This window comes from Pongo pygmaeus, chromosome 13 (assembly GCF_028885625.2).
Source record: "Pongo pygmaeus isolate AG05252 chromosome 13, NHGRI_mPonPyg2-v2.0_pri, whole genome shotgun sequence".
In the NCBI taxonomy this organism is placed as follows: Eukaryota; Metazoa; Chordata; class Mammalia; order Primates; family Hominidae; genus Pongo; species Pongo pygmaeus.
The window spans coordinates 36,095,896-36,114,756 of NC_072386.2; the positions used below are offsets into that span (position 1 = coordinate 36,095,896).

General features: G+C 37.2%; 1 protein-coding gene across 2 annotated transcripts; it reads left to right on the plus strand.

The window, feature by feature from the left end:
* The first annotated feature begins 2,687 nt into the window (after positions 1-2,687).
* On the plus strand, positions 2,688-13,973 carry KLHL9 (kelch like family member 9). Of its 2 annotated transcripts, XM_063650489.1 has the most exons (3): positions 2,688-5,202; positions 8,696-8,784; positions 13,704-13,973. In XM_063650489.1, exon 1 carries the CDS (start codon positions 3,249-3,251, stop codon positions 5,100-5,102), a length of 1,854 nt encoding a protein of 617 aa, XP_063506559.1. In that variant the 5' UTR covers positions 2,688-3,248; the 3' UTR covers positions 5,103-5,202; positions 8,696-8,784; positions 13,704-13,973. The 2 variants fall into 2 exon arrangements, with proteins under 2 accessions (XP_063506559.1, XP_063506560.1); XM_063650490.1 differs by lacking the exon at positions 8,696-8,784.
* Positions 13,974-18,861: the final 4,888 nt, after the last annotated feature.

Genomic DNA, 18,861 nt, shown 5'->3' on the forward strand with positions numbered 1-18,861 from the left:
TTAAAGTCTTCCAGTTTCTGATGACAAAAACCACTTTTCTTTTGCCTATGGTTTGAGTTTATGATAGAGTTGAAATTAATTAATTGGTTGATTAATAGTTTTATTTCTCCCTCAGCAAAAAGTTTCAAGAGGGCTGAAGCTGTATTTCCTTTATTCACTTTTCTATCCTGAAAACAGTCACATATCAAGTGTTTCATACAGTGTGAATGGAATGAATGAACTGAACTTCACTTGAGGTTGCAAAACCAAACTTGGCATTGATTTATTGAGTAAGGCCAGGTATGGTGGCTCATGCCAGTAATCCCAGCAGTGTGGGAGGCTGAGGTGGGAGGATTGCTTGAGGCTAGGAGTTTGAGGCTGTAGTGAGCTATGATCCTGCCACTGAACTCCAGCTTAGGTGACAGAGCAAGACCTTGTGTGTTTTTTTTTAAATAAACAAATGCAAAATGATCTGAAAGTAAAACTCGAAATAATAAAGAGAATAATTTTCAAAATATAAAGTGAGGGGCCAGGCGTGGTGGCTCACGTCTGTAATCCCAGCACTTTGGGAGGCTGAGACGGGCGGATCACGAGGTCAGGAGTTTGAGAGCAGACTGGCCAGCATGGTGAAACTGTATCTCTACTAAAAATACAAAAAATTAGCCGGGCATGGTGGTGCGCACCTGTAGTCCCAGCTACTCGGGACACTAAAGCAGGAGAATTGCTTGACCCCGGGAGGCAGAGGTTGCAGTGAGCCGAGATCGCACCACTGTACTCCAGCCTGGGTGACAGAGCGAGACTCCGTCAAAACAAAACAAAACAAACAAACAAAATATACATAAAGTGAACACTTTTCAATGTAATTAGCACAGTGTTAAAGGTGAACATTTCATACAAGCAAAAATACTGAATACAATAAATGTAGTAGAATAATTAAGTACATGGGTAAATTAATAATATCATCCATGGTGAGCTAATGCCCCTAAGAACTGGATGCTTTATCATATAGTTGCTTGACATTACCAACAAGTATTGTGACAAATTTGATTCGGTCATTTCATTATGCAGGCAGAAAAGATAGTCTTTTAAAATAACTAAACATATGGGAATATAATGAAAAGTGTCTATAGTAATCATTTCATTAAAACACAAGTCTGTTCCTAAGCTATTAATCTTACTTGCAAGTTTGATGAAAAAAAGAAGGATCTCATGATTTCTTGCTCCAACTTCCTAGGTACAGAGGCTCTATTCTTTCTTTTCCAGATAGAGACTGATTCCTTGGAAGTAGCTCTTCACAGCATTATGGAGTTGTCATGGCCCGAGGGAGCCCTTCCACCCCTAACTCATGCAACAAGCAGGGCTCCAGGACTTCCCAATGCTGATAAAAATTCAGTGAATAATTTCTCCAGGCCAGTTTCATTCCAACCAACCTCTTGTGTTGAATAGGGTGACAATCTGCTGGAGCACCTTGTGGAGGACAGTGGTAGTCTAAGCCTTCTGAATTTTGCTGCTATCCCTTGGAAACAATAGAAAACATTCAAAACAGCTGAACAGCCCATCAATAGGGCACTGGTTAAATAACTTATGATATAACAACTCAGAGGGCAACAACAGAATTGTTTAAAAATATAAATAAGCCCTCTATACTAATTCAGGAAGATCTTGAAGTGAAAAAAGAAAGATGCAGAACAGTGTACATGGTATGCTATCTTTTACATAAAAACGAGGAGCGTGTAAGAAAAACATGACTACATTCTTACTTTGCATATGCATAAAGAACTAGAAGGATTTAAAAGACATAAACTTCAAAATTTGGAAAATGGAAGAAATTGTGTCAAAGTATACATTTATTTGTATGTCAAAATTTAAATTTACCACTAATTAAAGAAATGCAAGTTAATAAAATACAAACGGAAAAGTCAGAAGAAGGGAAAGGCACAAACATTGTTGGTGATAATATTTCGGAAATATTGTCTTGGATCAGCATTTTACTAAATATTATCCGTAACAGGGCTAAAATTTTGCTACCAGATTCTATAAGTTTACTACTGAGTCTATAAAACAATGGAGGATAAGAAGGTACACATTCAGGAACAAACAATGGGCAAAGGAAACTATAGTATGTATAGTTATTGGAAAATTATGTAGCCATTTTTAAAATTGTGGAAAACAAAGGCATTTCAAGCCAAAAATTTAGAATGTATCATTTACATAATAAAGTAACAATCTAGTAAAGACAAATATTTTGCGTTTGAAATTGTAACGAATTTGAAAATATGAACCAAAATTGTAACTGAGGTGTCTATTACATAATGTGGGATAACAATTATTGTTTTGTAGAGGAAAAAAAATTTAAGCATCCAGGTTTCCTCTCAATTTATACAAATGCCGCACTTCACTGTTATTCAAAAAAACAGAAGCTAGGAAGCGTAAAGCTTTGAAAAATTATGCATTTGGGGAACGTAAGAGCTCAGATACGCGAAAAACTTATATCAAACGTGCAGCATAACATACGTGCACACATTCTGTCCTATTTGGTCCCACATACAAGGCAGTTCTAAGATGCCGGGCTGACGCCCACCCCACACAGCTCCGCTTCCCCAACCCTCGCCCTTCCCGCCTCCCGGGCACTTCCTCCCCCTTTCCCACCCCCACCCTCCCGCCCACTGACGAGGTCTGGAGGCCGCGCAGCCGCAGTAGCCGCTACGGCCGCTCCCACCCCGGGGTATCCTGGGACTAGGCTTTTCCGGAAGGAGCGGCTCGGCGTCGGGGCTAGGCCGGTATTCTAGGCCCAAGCCCAGGCCCAGGCCTGTGTTCCAGGTCCTTGCTCAAAGACAGGCCGGTAGCCCCTGCGACACTCTAGGTACAGCGGAGGGCGCAGCGGGCCGTTCGCTGAGGTGTCCGGACCCGCCGCCGAGCGGGCCGTGTAGCCACAGTACGTGGCGGCGCCTCTTCCTTGCCCGAAGCGGAACTGCTGAAGGAGCGGCAGCGCAGGCCGGACGAGGTGAACCAGGTCATTTAACCCCCTTCAGGTGATGAATCATCTGTCTAATAATCAGATTTGAGGTCCACAGCCCTTTGTGGTCCTGCTACAGGGCGATTTTCAGTGGATGACTGACTGGCGTGGCCTGAGGGGTGCCGCAGTGACTGCCTTCCCTTGATAAGGAAACGAGCTTTCTGTTCTTTGTGGACACCTCGTTGCCTGTAAAACATTCCGGTTATAACTTCTTTATCCGGCTTGTATCTCTGTGCAAGAGGAAAGCTTTCACATGAAAGTGTCCCTTGGTAACGGCGAAATGGGCGTCTCTGCCCATTTGCAGCCTTGTAAGGCAGGAACCACACGCTTTTTTACCAGCAATACTCACAGTTCGGTGGTACTGCAAGGCTTTGATCAGCTTAGAATAGAGGGATTGCTTTGTGATGTGACCCTGGTACCAGGTGATGGAGATGAAATCTTCCCTGTTCACAGAGCTATGATGGCGTCTGCTAGTGATTATTTCAAAGCCATGTTCACAGGTGGAATGAAAGAACAAGATTTGATGTGCATTAAGCTTCATGGGGTGAACAAGGTTGGTCTGAAGAAAATCATTGATTTTATTTATACTGCAAAACTTTCTCTTAATATGGACAATCTTCAGGACACACTTGAAGCTGCTAGCTTTTTACAAATATTACCCGTTTTGGATTTCTGTAAAGTATTCCTTATATCAGGAGTCTCTTTGGATAACTGTGTTGAGGTTGGACGAATTGCTAACACCTACAATCTTATAGAAGTGGATAAATATGTTAATAATTTCATCCTGAAGAACTTTCCTGCTTTATTGAGTACTGGGGAGTTTCTAAAACTCCCTTTTGAACGGCTTGCATTTGTGCTTTCCAGTAATAGTCTTAAGCACTGTACCGAACTTGAACTCTTTAAGGCAGCCTGTCGCTGGCTAAGGTTGGAAGACCCTCGGATGGATTATGCTGCAAAATTAATGAAGAATATTCGATTTCCACTGATGACACCACAGGATCTCATCAATTACGTGCAGACAGTAGATTTCATGAGAACAGACAATACCTGCGTGAATTTGCTTTTGGAAGCTAGCAATTACCAAATGATGCCATATATGCAGCCAGTGATGCAGTCAGATAGAACTGCCATTCGATCTGACTCCACTCACTTGGTTACCTTAGGAGGAGTTTTGAGGCAGCAGCTGGTTGTCAGTAAAGAGTTACGGATGTATGATGAAAGGGCACAAGAATGGAGATCTTTAGCCCCAATGGATGCTCCCCGTTACCAGCATGGTATTGCTGTCATTGGAAACTTTCTTTATGTAGTTGGTGGTCAGAGTAATTATGATACAAAAGGAAAAACTGCTGTTGATACAGTTTTCAGATTTGATCCTCGGTATAATAAATGGATGCAGGTTGCATCATTAAATGAGAAGCGCACATTCTTTCACTTGAGTGCCCTCAAAGGACATTTGTATGCAGTTGGTGGGCGCAGTGCAGCTGGTGAACTGGCCACAGTAGAATGTTACAACCCAAGAATGAATGAGTGGAGCTATGTTGCAAAAATGAGTGAACCCCACTATGGTCATGCTGGAACAGTTTATGGAGGCTTAATGTATATTTCAGGAGGAATTACCCATGACACTTTCCAAAATGAGCTCATGTGTTTTGACCCAGATACAGATAAATGGATGCAAAAGGCTCCAATGACTACAGTCAGAGGTCTGCATTGCATGTGTACAGTTGGAGATAAGCTCTATGTCATTGGTGGCAATCACTTCAGAGGAACAAGTGATTATGATGATGTTCTAAGCTGTGAATACTATTCACCAACCCTTGACCAGTGGACCCCAATTGCCGCAATGTTAAGAGGCCAAAGTGATGTTGGAGTTGCCGTCTTTGAAAATAAAATCTATGTTGTTGGTGGATATTCTTGGAATAATCGTTGTATGGTAGAAATTGTCCAGAAATATGACCCAGAAAAAGATGAGTGGCATAAAGTTTTTGATCTTCCAGAGTCACTTGGTGGCATTCGAGCCTGTACACTCACAGTTTTTCCACCTGAAGAAAACCCTGGGTCACCTTCTAGAGAATCACCTCTTTCAGCACCTTCAGATCATTCTTAGGTCTAAGGTGTAAAACCTTTGCAGTACATGATGGGTGATCTAATACTTCCCCTTCAGTTGTATCTTTTTACAGTGATTGGTACAGTTATTAGATATAAAGGTAACTGATGTTATTTGTCTTGTATGGCTTTTAGTATGTTTATCAAGTGGCTAACAAATGCCTTCTGAAAATGTATTTAACATAGCTGTTAACAAATGAAAAAGATGTAGAAAAATGTTTAGATGTCTTTTTGTGATGTTATATAAAATTGTAGATGACTGTGGTAAATGTGTAATTATGTCCATTATGCTTCAAAGTTGAGTTTTCATCTTTGACTCCAAAATGTCAGAGGGAGGCCGCTCTAACCTAAAAATAACGAAAGGTTGCCAAGTATTAATACTAGTTACCTCCCTCTTTTCATAGTTTTTGACATGTCTGTCAACTTACTCGATTGTGTGGTTGCATTCAGAATATTTGAAGTTTCTTACGTAGACAGAAATAATAAAAATATTAACTAGGAAAAAACAGTATAGCACCAAGCCAGTATTTGGTGTCTCTCTCTAGAGCAAGCAAGAGAGGGAGAAAGGAGGAAAAAATACACATAGTACAAACATACATGCATACACACATATGTACATATGTATACACACACATAATTTGAAAACTGGCACTTCAACGATGCTGAAATTGTTTTTAAATTTAAGTTTCTTTCTTCCACAAAGCAGCCGTTTCTATTCAAATGGGAATTCAGTACCAGAGAATAAATGTCTATATAGTCATACTGAATTTAGATAGATAAGGGCTACAGCATACTAAATCAACAACCAAATTTGTCATGTGACTAAACCGTTACTTCAGATGAAGCTTACATTACTGTTTTCTGCTTGTGTATTTTCTGTGGAGTACTTTTACGCAGATTGGTAAAGTTCAGGTTTCAGAGAACTGCTTTTCTGCAGAAGATTTAGGTTCTTTTTTCCACCTTTTTGGTCAGTAAAACTTAATGAAAAAAGCAAAGAAAAAAATATTCTGAACAAAGCTATAGGGTTTTAAGTTCAGCCTCCCAACTTAGTCATCCTAACATGATTATTTTTTGATTTGGGGTGCTTGCCCTGGTGCTGTTCCAGTCCATGTGCATCCTGAGCTGTGTGATCTGCCTCGAGGCTATGATCTGAGCAAGCAGGAGATACATTTTCTTCTGCATCAAGTGAGGAAAAATGTGCTTTTGGCCATGTCTCAAAGACAGGACCAACTTCAGATTCCCAAAGAAGCCAGCTACAGAGCCTCTGGAACACTATGGTCTTACAAGCAGTACTAAAATCAACCTTCAGCCTCTTCAATACCAAAGGTATCCCTACTGGTTGAGAACAACATGGTAATTTTTAATGGGACTTTTATCAGCAAATGGAGTTACAGGAATTCTCTGTAATGAGTGATTCTGAAGAGGTACTTTCCTGGAATAATTGTCTACCTGAAAAAAATTTTATATATACATTGTGTGTGTGTAACACACACACACACAACCCCCTATACCTGGAAGATTGTCAGCGTGTAAATCAGGAACAACTTTCTCTTTATTGACAATCCCATAATAAAACTCAGGAACCAAGGCAAAATGAATTGGCTTCTAGGGGTCTGAACCTTACTGCCCATACAAGTGTTGATTCATTTTAATGCTTTTTATTATTTCTGCATTGGCAGAAATTTTCATACTTTCTGGTTTTTTTTTAATTACTCAGTTTTTTATTAAAATAGCACATTTGAGTACATTTGAAAAGTAGAAAAATTAGAAATTATTAACTTTATTGAATAAGCAAGAAGTGCATCCTAATCCTTTGATTATTAATGAGGTTGAATATTTGTGTGTTATGGGTAGCTGTGTTTCTTTGATCAAATGTTCCTGTCCTTTTGCCCTTCTGTTATCTGTTGGAGTTGCTTTGTTTTTCGTATCAAGTTATAGGATCTCTTTATATAATAAATGTAATTTAACTTGCATTTGCTTGCATTTATGTCTTCCCTCAATCTATTGTAGTTTTACAAAGGCAACGCTGTTCAGTTAATTTTTGAGATCAAATTTGTCTTTTTTTTTTTTTTTTGAGACAGGGTCTCACTGTTGCACAGTCTGGAGTGCAATGGCACGATATGTGCTCACTGAAACCTCTGCCTCCCCTGTTCAGGCGATTCTCCCACCTCAGCCTCCCAATTAGCTGGGATTACAGGCATGTACCACCACGCCCGGCTAATTTTGTATTTTTAGTAGAGATGAGGTTAGGGGATAATTTTGATATGGTTTATTTTTTATATAGTATTTCAGTGCTTATTCTGACATATCAAAGTGGTACTGCCCTGCCTCTATTTTGTACAAGCTTTTCCTTTTATTGAAAAAAAGTACTTTTTATTACGTCTTATGTCTGACCCTGTTGCTTCCTATTGAAATAAGTATTGCTTTACCAGGTAAACTGCTCTATCTACATCCCCCACCTCCAGCTTCACACACCCTGCCTCTCATTTTTTTGCTTTCCGGTATTCTGCAGTTGACAGTTCTCTTGGTAATCATACAGGTAGGTGACTAATGCTATGCTAATACAGGTTGAGCAACCCTAATCCAAAAATCCAAATTGCTCCAAAATTTAAAACTTTTTGAAGGCCAGCAGGATGCCACAAGTAGAAAATTCCACACCAGACCTCATATGACAGGTTACACTCAAAACACAGTGAAGACTTGTTTCATCCACAACATTATTAAGACTATCATATATAATTACCTTCAGACTACGTGTCTAAAACGTGAAATATAACTGAAGTTTTAAGTAATATTGTTTAGACTTGGGTCCCTCCCCCAGGATACATCATGTACATGCAAATATTCCAAAATCCAGAACACTTCTGGTCCCAAGCATTTCAGATAAGGGATATTCAACCTGTACTGCTCATTAAACCTGGAGTTCCTTATAGAGAGAAATTTTAGGTGGTTGAAATGATTAAATGGAAAGAGATTTATTTTCATAAGCTGGCAATTTTTGAAAGAAAGTTCAGACTGGAAAAATATTTAGAGGATAAAAACTAAAAGCACATAAAGCATTTTGTTAACATTTCTTGTTTTAGTTTTTCTGATAAGTATTCAAAAATTAACATTTGTTAGCTTTTTTGGTATGTCTATTATAGAAAGTACAGGAAAATAAAAGCAAACAGTAATTTATCAGTGATTCCACATGCTGTGATAATTTCTATTAATACTCAGTATATTTTATATATATATATATATATATACGTACATATGTGCAGGTGTTTGTCAAATATTTTTCAAGTATGCCAGACCTTAGGCTAAAAGCTGGATAATGAAAATAAATCCACCTTCCAAAGACTCCTATTATCATGACTTTCTCTTATTTTTTAAAAAGCTGTATATATTAAAAAATCATAAGGTGTTTTTTTCCTAATTATCAAATGCACATGTATTTAGAAAAACAGATTCCGTTTTTACTCAGATAAATCCAGACTTAAATTTCTTTCCCACTTGCTTACGGTAATATTTATGTAGTTGGCCTGCAAAGCAAACACATTTCACTCATGTTCAGATTTTTGTAATCAAAATTATTTTGTTCTCACTATAAAGGCAGTAAGCTCCTACAGGACATTTTAAAACTACATAAATGTGCCATCCCCAGCTCAACAGATTACAAACAACTGCTGAAAGATTGTGGGGTAAGTTTAACTCTGTAAAACTTCAGCTTTGTCATACATCTATCAGGTTGGGTGTGATCATTAATAATTCTATTTATATCAGATTTGTAAGGAAATAATATAAAGTGATTAGCATAAAATATGCACAGAAGCAGTGAATGATAGTTGTCACTAACAAAGTTGGGATTTTATAATTTTTGACTTTTGCTTCAGCTTAATGATTTTCAGGCTATTCTTTGAAAGTGTTCAGTGTCTGTACAATATTTCATTCCATGAACATGCCAAATTATTCCATTTCCTTATGTGTAGATATTTAAATGTCTACCATAAATTTTCACCATAATAAAGCAAGATGTAATATTCTTACATAAAACTTTGCCCATATCTACTACCCTATGATAAATGCTAAGTAAAATCAGAATCATATAGTGTTAGCTTTTTTAGGGTCTTAAAAAATATTTCCAGGATTATACCATATGCATTTTTAGCAGAACTGTGTTCAGTAACTATTTCAAAGGAAATCTTTGCAGTTCTAGTTATTTCACTGTTTGGATTTACATATCTTTAATTACTAGTTACAATTTCTTGTTTATTGAGCATGTGTATTTTTCATACATAAATCATTTGCTCCTATCTTTTGCAATTGTCCTATTTGCTATAAATACTTTTTTATACTCTACTTTTTTATTCAATTTAATGTGATCAAGTGTGTTCATCTTTTTTGTATGTTGACCTTTCGGTAATATTTTTGTTTTTTTTAATTTGGGGGGTGTGTGTGTGTGGTGGTGGTGGTGGTTATATAGTACTGATGTGGTATTGCTTGTTCTTGATCCTATAGCTCTATAGCTTTGTGATTACTAGTTCTTGACATGTTAGGGTGGCATTTACTGCTTGTCTCCTGTTCAAGTAGCTTTTCTTTCTAGTTAAAATGAGAATGAGATTTTCCTTAAAATTAATAAAATTACCTTTTTATATTGAGATTAATCATTCATTTTTTTTTGAGATGGGGTCTCGCTATGTTGACCAGGCCGTTCTTGAACTCCTGGTCTCCAGTGATCCTCCTATTTCGGCCTCCCGAAGGGCTAGAATTACAGGTGTGAGCCACTGCAACCGGCTATATTAAGATTAATCTTTATTCTCTATTTACAGCAAGTATTTGCCCACTTGTTTTCTGTGAGCAAAAAAATCAGTGTTTTTCCTTTGTAAGGTAGCAGAATTAGTTTTTTTGTGATTTTTAATGCTTTCTTGAATAATTTTCAAATTATCCAATTTTTCCATAACCGCTTTTTGAATATCTTCATTTCCTTGCTGAATTTTTATGCTTTTAAAAAAAATCATAAAATCTTATAGGCAATCAATTTAGAGTATTTTTCTTCACTTCCAATGATCTTTTTTCAAGTTAAATTGTCTTTGATATATACGTATGTGTGTGTGTTTGTGTGTGTTTGTGTATTTCTGCTTTGAATGGGATTTCGTTATGTTATATTCTGAACTCTTGGTAGAAGTAGGAAATATGTGGTTTTAGCATAATGGTTTTCTGTCTACCGACTCTCATTGATTCTTCAGTTTTTTGGTCAATTCTCATATTTTCACCTTAACTAACCATTATCTGCATATTATAAAAGCCAATTTCATATTATTAGTTTAATATGAAACATTAAAGCATGGTTCATACTTCCAGCAAAATTATAGTAGTGACCGAGAAATTGTGTCTTATGCGTAATTTTAATAGGGGTAATTCTAGTTTTAGGATTCCTTTGTTACAGGGAAATATCCTTGATCTTGTTCACGAAGTTCCTCATTAATTAGGAGTCTTAAAAACTTAGGGTTGTATATCTTCATTACAAAATGATTTCTGTACCAGCTGATCCAAATTTTTCTTAGTACCATCCATGGGCTGAAAGAAAGGCTATTTCTTCGCTGTGTGAACAGTGTGTCATTAACTACCCATTTCTTCATTTATTTAGTAAAATTTATTGAGATGATAATTTAATTTTTCTCATGTCAAATACTGAAAAAGAGTCTGTTTTTTAATTGTTTTCAACTATTGGGTTAGAAAGGACTCTTACATATCGCTGAGTGCATCGTCAATTGGTTTACAGTTTAGAATGCAATTTGGCAAAGTAGTAAAATGATCTTTCAAGTTTCATACCTTTTGGACAGTAAGTATATTTCTAGAATTAATAAGTGACAGAAAATAGGCCAGAAATAGGCATCTCAGCATGATACTATTATTTGCTTCCTAATATGACCACATTAGACCTTCCATTAAAATACTTTTAAATGGATTTTTAAAGATTCTTCCCACCTTAATTTTGATAACTTTATCTGCATCCTCTAGTATTCAGTTGTTGAGCATATATTTGAATTGCTGGATGATGATTAGAATAAAAGACTTATATATTCATCAAGGATGACTGAACACATAACTGTTGAATTGTGTACGTGAGCCAAATGCACTAGTACACAGAATAGGTCGTTCCTCTGTAACAGTGTCAGAGCAACTGCTTTCCAGGCGCTAATGTTATTCTGCCATCTACTGGTTGAAATTAAAAGTCTTTGTTTAGCTAGATTACATAAAATATATCTCCTTTATCAAAACAACAGTAATAACAAAACCCAGAAATTTTTATAGCACATGTGAAAGTTCAAAGTTGGCAGCTTATATAAATTAAATAAGTGAATATTAAAAACCTTTGGTAATTTTGGGGGTATGGTAGATCAAAAAGAATTATTTTTTATATTACTTAAAAATACAGATTTAAATAGCTATGACCTTTATTTTATTTATAAATTCGTATACATTGAATTTTAAAATCTGCAACATTTCATCTGGATTCTAAGCATTCATACCCACTACTTGCTTTTTCCTTTGAGTGGATTCCCCATACCATTTTTATTTTTAGTTTTTAGCAGACAGCCTCATCACAAAGACATATATAGAGTAAATCTTTTCAACAGCAGAAAGGATGTAATATGCATTATATCCAGTTATAAGTAAATATGACAACCTCATAATATTTAAGAAATTTTTATATTGGTTTGCTTATTTGGGTATGAGGATCATATCATGACTGCTATAGCCACATAATTTTCACCCGGCCAGCCAGACACACATACACATAAGCATATACATGTGTTTGATGTAAAACAGCTTTTGGACCAGCTGATCCAAATTTTTCTTAGTGCCATCCATGGGCTCAAAGAAAGCCTATTTCTTGACTATGTGAACAGTAAGAATGGCATCAACTACCCATTTCCTCATTCTCCATGTTATTGTCTCAGAACAAAATATTCTCTTAAACCAAGCATTTTTTCCCTCAAGATGGATGTGTATAATAACAAGTGATCTCTTAATAGTGCCTCCTGAAGGATATCAAGAGTGCACATATCTTTTCTACATAGAACTGAAGGAGCAAGATTAGATTTTGTGCAATCTTAGAACAAGATGTGTATAAAGCTGTTGACAGCAACTAAGTAACCCAAACTTCAGATGTTTTGTTGTCTAGAGCCCCTTCTCCAATTTTAAGTCCAAAGAGTATGTCTAGCTCTTTACTGGTCCATCTTCCAAAAGGCTATTACAATACAGCCTTACAATCTCTTATAATGGAAGTTTATCATTTTTTGCCTCATTTCAACCAAGTGCCAGTCAACAGAGTACATGTTTGTATGTGGTGGGGATGGGAGGCAGGTCTAACTTCTACTGATTCAAACAGCTTTATCTTACTTAGGGAGTATACTTTACCACTTAGAAGTCAAAACATTCTTCCAGCCAGGAATGAGTGATCCATTAAAACTTATTTCTAATTCATGTTAAATCATGAACCAAAACATACTCAGTATAAAAACCTAATGTGAGTCAGTGTAATGTTTATTTCTTCATACTAAGCAGTGTTTACTTCAATTTTTTATTACTCTCTCCATCTTTCTCCAGATAAGAAAATCACAGATTTCACAAAACCTTTCATATATGTATATACACATACTTGAAGACATCAATTAACTCAAAGATTAAGGAAAAAGAGTTTTTGTTTTGCTTTTGTTGTTTTTTTGTTTTTGTTGTTGTTGTTTGTTTTTTGAGATAGAGTTTCACTCTTGTCACCCAGGCTGGAGTGTAGTGGTGTGATCTTGGCTCACTGCAATCTCCGCCTCCTGGGTTCAAGTGATTCTCCTGCTTCAGCCTCCGGAGTAGCTGGCATTACAGGCGCCTGCCACCACCCCTGGCTAATTTTTGTATTTTTAGTAGAGACGGAGTTTCACCATGTTAGCCAGGCTGGTCTCGAACTCCTGACCTCAGATGATCCGCCTGCCTGGGCCTCCCAAAGTGGTGGGATTACAGGCGTGAGCCACCGCCCCCAGCCAGAAAAACAGTTTTCTAATTTTCAAGGCTGGCTCTCCATTAATAATCTCTCCCATGCCCTGGACTAGCTATACTCTATCCTGCAAGGGGAATAAGTTATGGATTCCATTGGTATGTCTACTTTGTTCACTTCTTGGGCTGCAATATCTACACTTCCCATTCACCCTTACCACTTACCTAGTAGATAGTCTAGCCACTTCCAACAGGTTCATGGCTACCATTTGGGAATGCCTCTATGAGATCAAGGAGATCCATTGAAACTCAGCCCCCAAATCCAAAGTCACTTTCCTTTTATTATCTGTAGTTGCATCATCTATCATAACCATGCCTACTCATCATCTCTAAAACACCCTTTCTACATTAAGGGATACTCTCACATTATGAATTCTAGTTGTGGTTGTTTTAAAATATATTCACAAATTTTCTCATACGCTTTTCTTTCCTCCTTTTGACTATGTGTTGGATTTAGTGATTCCCATCTAATGAATACAATGAAACAATGGTGTTTAAATTATAGACTAGGTCATAAAAAAATTGTGCACTTCCTCCATGTTTATCTCTCTTCTGTCACTTCCTCTAGTACAAGCCAGCTGCCATGTTGTGAGCACATACCACATAGCTCCATGGAGAGGCCCATGTGACTGTGATGAAGAGCTGAGACTTCCTGTTAGTGGCCATGTGAGTGACCCATGTTAGAAAATCTGCCAGCCCAAATAGAACCTTCAGACAACTGCAGCCCCAGCTGGCATCTTGACTGCAACTCATGAGAGATTCTAAGCCCACCGAAGCTGCTCTTGAATTATTGATTCACAAAAACTGTTAGGTAATAAATGTGTGTTGTTTTAAACCACTGAGTTTTTGATTAATTATGCATCAATGGAAAACCAAATCACCAATACAGGAAACATAATGTAAATTTCAAGCCTCCCTTGTAGATAGGACATGGGAACAAAGAAAGACTTGCCAATCTGGAGCACCTGCATGAGCTTTTGATCCTAAAGTGGCCACAAGAAGATACAGGCTCTATGTGGTGTTTCTGTATTTGTTGGCTGAGTTGGTGGCTTTCTATAGTGGGAAGTTCAGGTTTTAGGAAAAGAAATGGCATCAGAGAATGGCAGTTCCTTCTAGTTCTTACTAGAGCAGCATCATCAACAGTGGGTTTTTATATCTGGACAGTTCTCTGGTTTAATTTTTGATATTTTTATCTGGAGGCTTAGTCCAGAGCTTGTTTCTATGGCATCCCAAAAATTCAGCAGGCACCACATCTTAACACCTCTGTTTAGTCATCAGTCTTACATTCAGCTTTACTCTTTACTACAACCTAATAAATACCTTCCAAACCTATTACCTATCTCGTTGGGTACAATAACTATGTGCTAATGGGTCCACTTCCCACCTTTCTAACCAGTATGTGCAAGCAAACCCCAACCTGGTTTTCAAAGGGCAGCTGTAAGAGTTTTTCTAATATGTATTTGGTGACATCAATTCACTGCTTAAAACATCTCAATATTTCTAATGATCATTTCTGTGAATCATAATCCCATAATTGCTTGCAAAGCCTTTTACAATACAACACCTGCTTCCTATTCTAACTTCTGCTTTCTCCCTCCCTCCCTTCTACCTCTACATATTTCTAAACCTTCTTCACTGTTTGCTCCTGCATGCGCCCTCTGGCTGCTACACATTCACATCTGCTGTTCCCTGTTTCTGACCCTTTGAGCATCACACATTTACTTGGTTAACTCCCACAGATCCTTGAGATGCCAGCTTAGCAGTTACTTCTCCTGGATGCTTTCCCTGACAGAAACAAGTCCTACATGCTTCCAGAATCTGGTACTTTCCCTGTCACAGTCATTAGCATTACTTTAATTAAATGCTCACTTGCCCACATCCCACCAGACTGGAAGCTCTGTCATTCCCTGAAAGCAGAGAATGTGTCTACTTTCTTTCATTGTAACTGGCACCATCCACAAAGCCAGCGAATAAAAGGTATTTGCTACCTATTTGAAGTTTCAAGGTGGATGATTCTATATTTCACTTTAGTTTCTAGTTCATGCAACTGCTGAAACTGAATCAACAGTCATCAGATATGATTTATCTAAGAAAACATAAGTAAAACTGAATTCACTTCAGCTGGTATAATCTATTATAATGAATTGTTCATCTCCTTCATGGCCCTAGGATTCCTACCTACCTACTTATTGTTTAGAGCTGTCTTCTCAGGAAGAGTGCTCCACTGAAGAAAATAAAGTCTTTATTTAACTTACCAATATTTTCACAATGACAAGTAAATTGCCTGGAGCAGAGATACTTAAAACGATTTATGAATAAATAGAATTAATGTTCCTTTTGGATTTGAAAGCAGATTAAAAGTTTAAGGGCACTTTGTATCTCTTTGAGGGTTTGAGTAAGACCTGACTTTTACTGTAAAGATTTAAGTACCCGCTCCATCCTCACCAAACAATAGAAACCAGAAGGCAAAGCTGACCATATTTATAAACAATAAATTTTGAAAATATAGCAATTATCGTTGGATAAATTTTAATTATTACAAGCTAAAAATGTAATTTCTCCCTATTCAAAAGTACAGTTTTGCCAGGTGCAGTGACTCATGCCGGCAACCCCAGCATTTGGGAAGCTAAGGTGAGTGGATAACTTGAGGTCAGGAGTTCCAGACCAGCCTGGCCAACATGGCAAAAACCCGTCTCTACTGAAAATACAAAAATTAGCTGGGCATGGTGGTGCATGCCTGTAATCCCAGCTACTTGGGAGACTGAGGCATGAGAATCACTTGAACCTGGGAGGCGGAGGTTGCAGTGAACCGAGATTCTGCCACTGCATTCCAGCCTGGGTGACAGAGTGAGACTGTCAAAAACAAACAAACAAAAAAGTACAATTTCTTCTTCTTATTGAAACACAGTCTTACAAAAATGACTCAATACATTGATAAATGAAGCAGAAAGGAAAGTCTTTGAATTGAATGAATATTTACAAGCTCGAAGCCACATAATTAGTAGATGAGACCCAATTGACTGATTCTGGGTCTAAATATAAGTTTCCTTTCCAACCTCCTGGGATTTCCGATGAGCCTGTTAACACAGAGAAGGCATTTATTGATTTTCCTTTCTTAATTTGCAGTCTGACAATGTCCCAGGCACAACAGATGTGTTCTTTCTTTCTCACGTAGAGACTGATTGCTTGTGAATACTCATTCACAGCCAGGCTGGAGTCCTCCTATTCAAGGTCTCTTTGATTTCCTATACCAAAACAGGTCTCCAGAAATTCTAGCTACTGATCAAGCCCAGTGAGGAATTTCAGTTCTTTGTGCTGAAAACGTTGGAGATCTCCTGGATCATCTCATGAAGAACATTGGTGGCCTGAGCCTTTTGGAATTTGGTGCCATGCGGCTGCTCTAGGGGAAACTTAAAAACATTCTTGTTCTTCAGACAGGAAGAAAAGAAAGATTCTCCCAATTTGGTGCAGAACTTTGAAGGTCACCTATTTATGGCAGCCCATGGCTCTGGGCTAGGCCACAGCTAAGGCTGCAGAGAGAACTGCAGAATGTCATCCTCAGTGTCACTAGGGAAGAGGTTGGCAGGGTCATTGGTGGGATGCAGCTGGCTAGGCCAGTCTTTACCAACCTGTCTCAGCACTTTCTTGTTGTGAGATTCTTACATAACCAGATTAGGGTTTTCAGTTTTTGTACTTTTCTCAACTTTATTTCCACTTTGTTCACCTTCTCTTCTATTTATGGGTCTCAGATAATGTCATGACCTCAACACTTCTTTTGTATTATGACAATGGAAATTAAACACACTCAGAAAATGGCAGAACTCTCAATCTAATAGGATATACCCATCCAAATGAGGCTCAGTGTTGAAATAACAACCTACCTGAGTCTCAATCTATGTCTCTTTTAAAATTCTAATAAATGTACTTAGAGGTTTGATCTTGGACATTTTTACTTCTTAAACTGCACTGAAATACGTGTTTCCTCACCTCTCTGCATTTCTCTTTTAAGTGGCTAATACACTAGGTTTGATTTCTTCCACCTTTCTTTACAAGAGCCACAGCTTATAATCTGTAGATAACAGTGGCATAAAACTCGAAAACCCAGGGTTAAGTCATCCAGTTGTCTTTATTCTGTCACTAAAAATGTCTTTACTGCATATATGTGACAGACAATAGGCTTGGCAATTTAGATTAAGAGATAAGTAAAACAGGATGATGACTACCCTCCATGGATTCAAAGAATGGCATTTAAGACATGATTGTGATTAATTAAACACTAGCATGCTCAGTGCAGCCAAGAGGAAGAACTGAAAGCTAATGAAGAGGGAAATTGGGAGGCAGTAGAAACTGCCACTTGGTGACAAAATCTGTGGCTCCTGGGAGCTTAAACAACACCAGGTTTTCCTTTCCTCTTCTGCAAAATTGAGACAATTTTAGTAGTTGTCACATAGGAAATTGCAAAGATGAAATAAAATAAAGTTTGCAAATTACTGGCTGAGAATCTGAACATGGTAAATGATAGTTACCTTTAATTTCAATGTAATAAATAACATAATCCTGTGTATAGTCCACATTTAACCAAATCCAGACAAGAGAAGCTTTGATTGCAGCTCCCCTGACGTTCCTGAGGTCTAACACGTTGATGTCCCTCAAATGGAAACTCTAGGAAAGGGGACTATCTGTAAAACTGTGAAGGAGCAGAGCCCAGGTTCCCATTGTCAGAGTAGTGCCTTGCACAGAGGAAAAATTGTACAGCCCCCATGAAGCTTGTTCCAGGGAACCAGTGTCTCAGCAAGGTGTGATAGAAAATAGCTGCTCTGTGAATAGTATAAATAAATAAAATAATCCCTTTACTCAGATTCGGTTAGTTTCAAATCACCATTGATGATTATTTTTAGGCCCAGGTAAAAAATATTTTGTAAACGATTTTCCTAGCCTTTACAACACTCTCACTCAACCTTAAAAAAAAAAAGGTGATTTGAAACTAACTGAATATAGTATTATATAAATATTTGCCTATAGATATATATAGAATATACACTTACATATTTATATATACATATTTAAATACATATAAATAAGTAAATATTGTAATGTATTTAATAACATACAATATATGTTATATGCTATATTGTATATGTGTATATATAACATATTGTATATATGTTATAATCTATATAAAGTATATATTGAAGTACATATATTAAAATATATAAATGTATACATATTTTTATACATTATATTTACATATGGATTTCTAAATATACAAAAACATATATAAGATATATAAATATATGTTCAGTTTTTTTTTGACAAAAGTCTCACTCTTTTCTTCAGGCTGGACTGCAGTGGTGCTGTCATACCTCACTACATCCTCGAACTCCTGGGCCCAAGTGATCCGCCCACCTTGCCCTCCCAAATAGCTGAGACTATAGGTGTGCACTACCACACCTCGCTAATTTTTTATTTTTTGGTAGAGATGGTGTCTCCTTCTGTTGACCAGGCTGGTAAATCCTGGCCTCAAGCAATCCTCCTGCCTTGGCCTTCTAAAGTGCTGACATTATAGACCTGAGCCACCATGCCAGGCCTATATATTCTTTATGTGTATTTAAATACATATGCTTAAATTATGTATACTTATATATTTAATAATATACAAATTTAATATATTTTTAATATGTTAAGTATAATTTAATAAGCATATATTAAATTATATGAGATTGTAA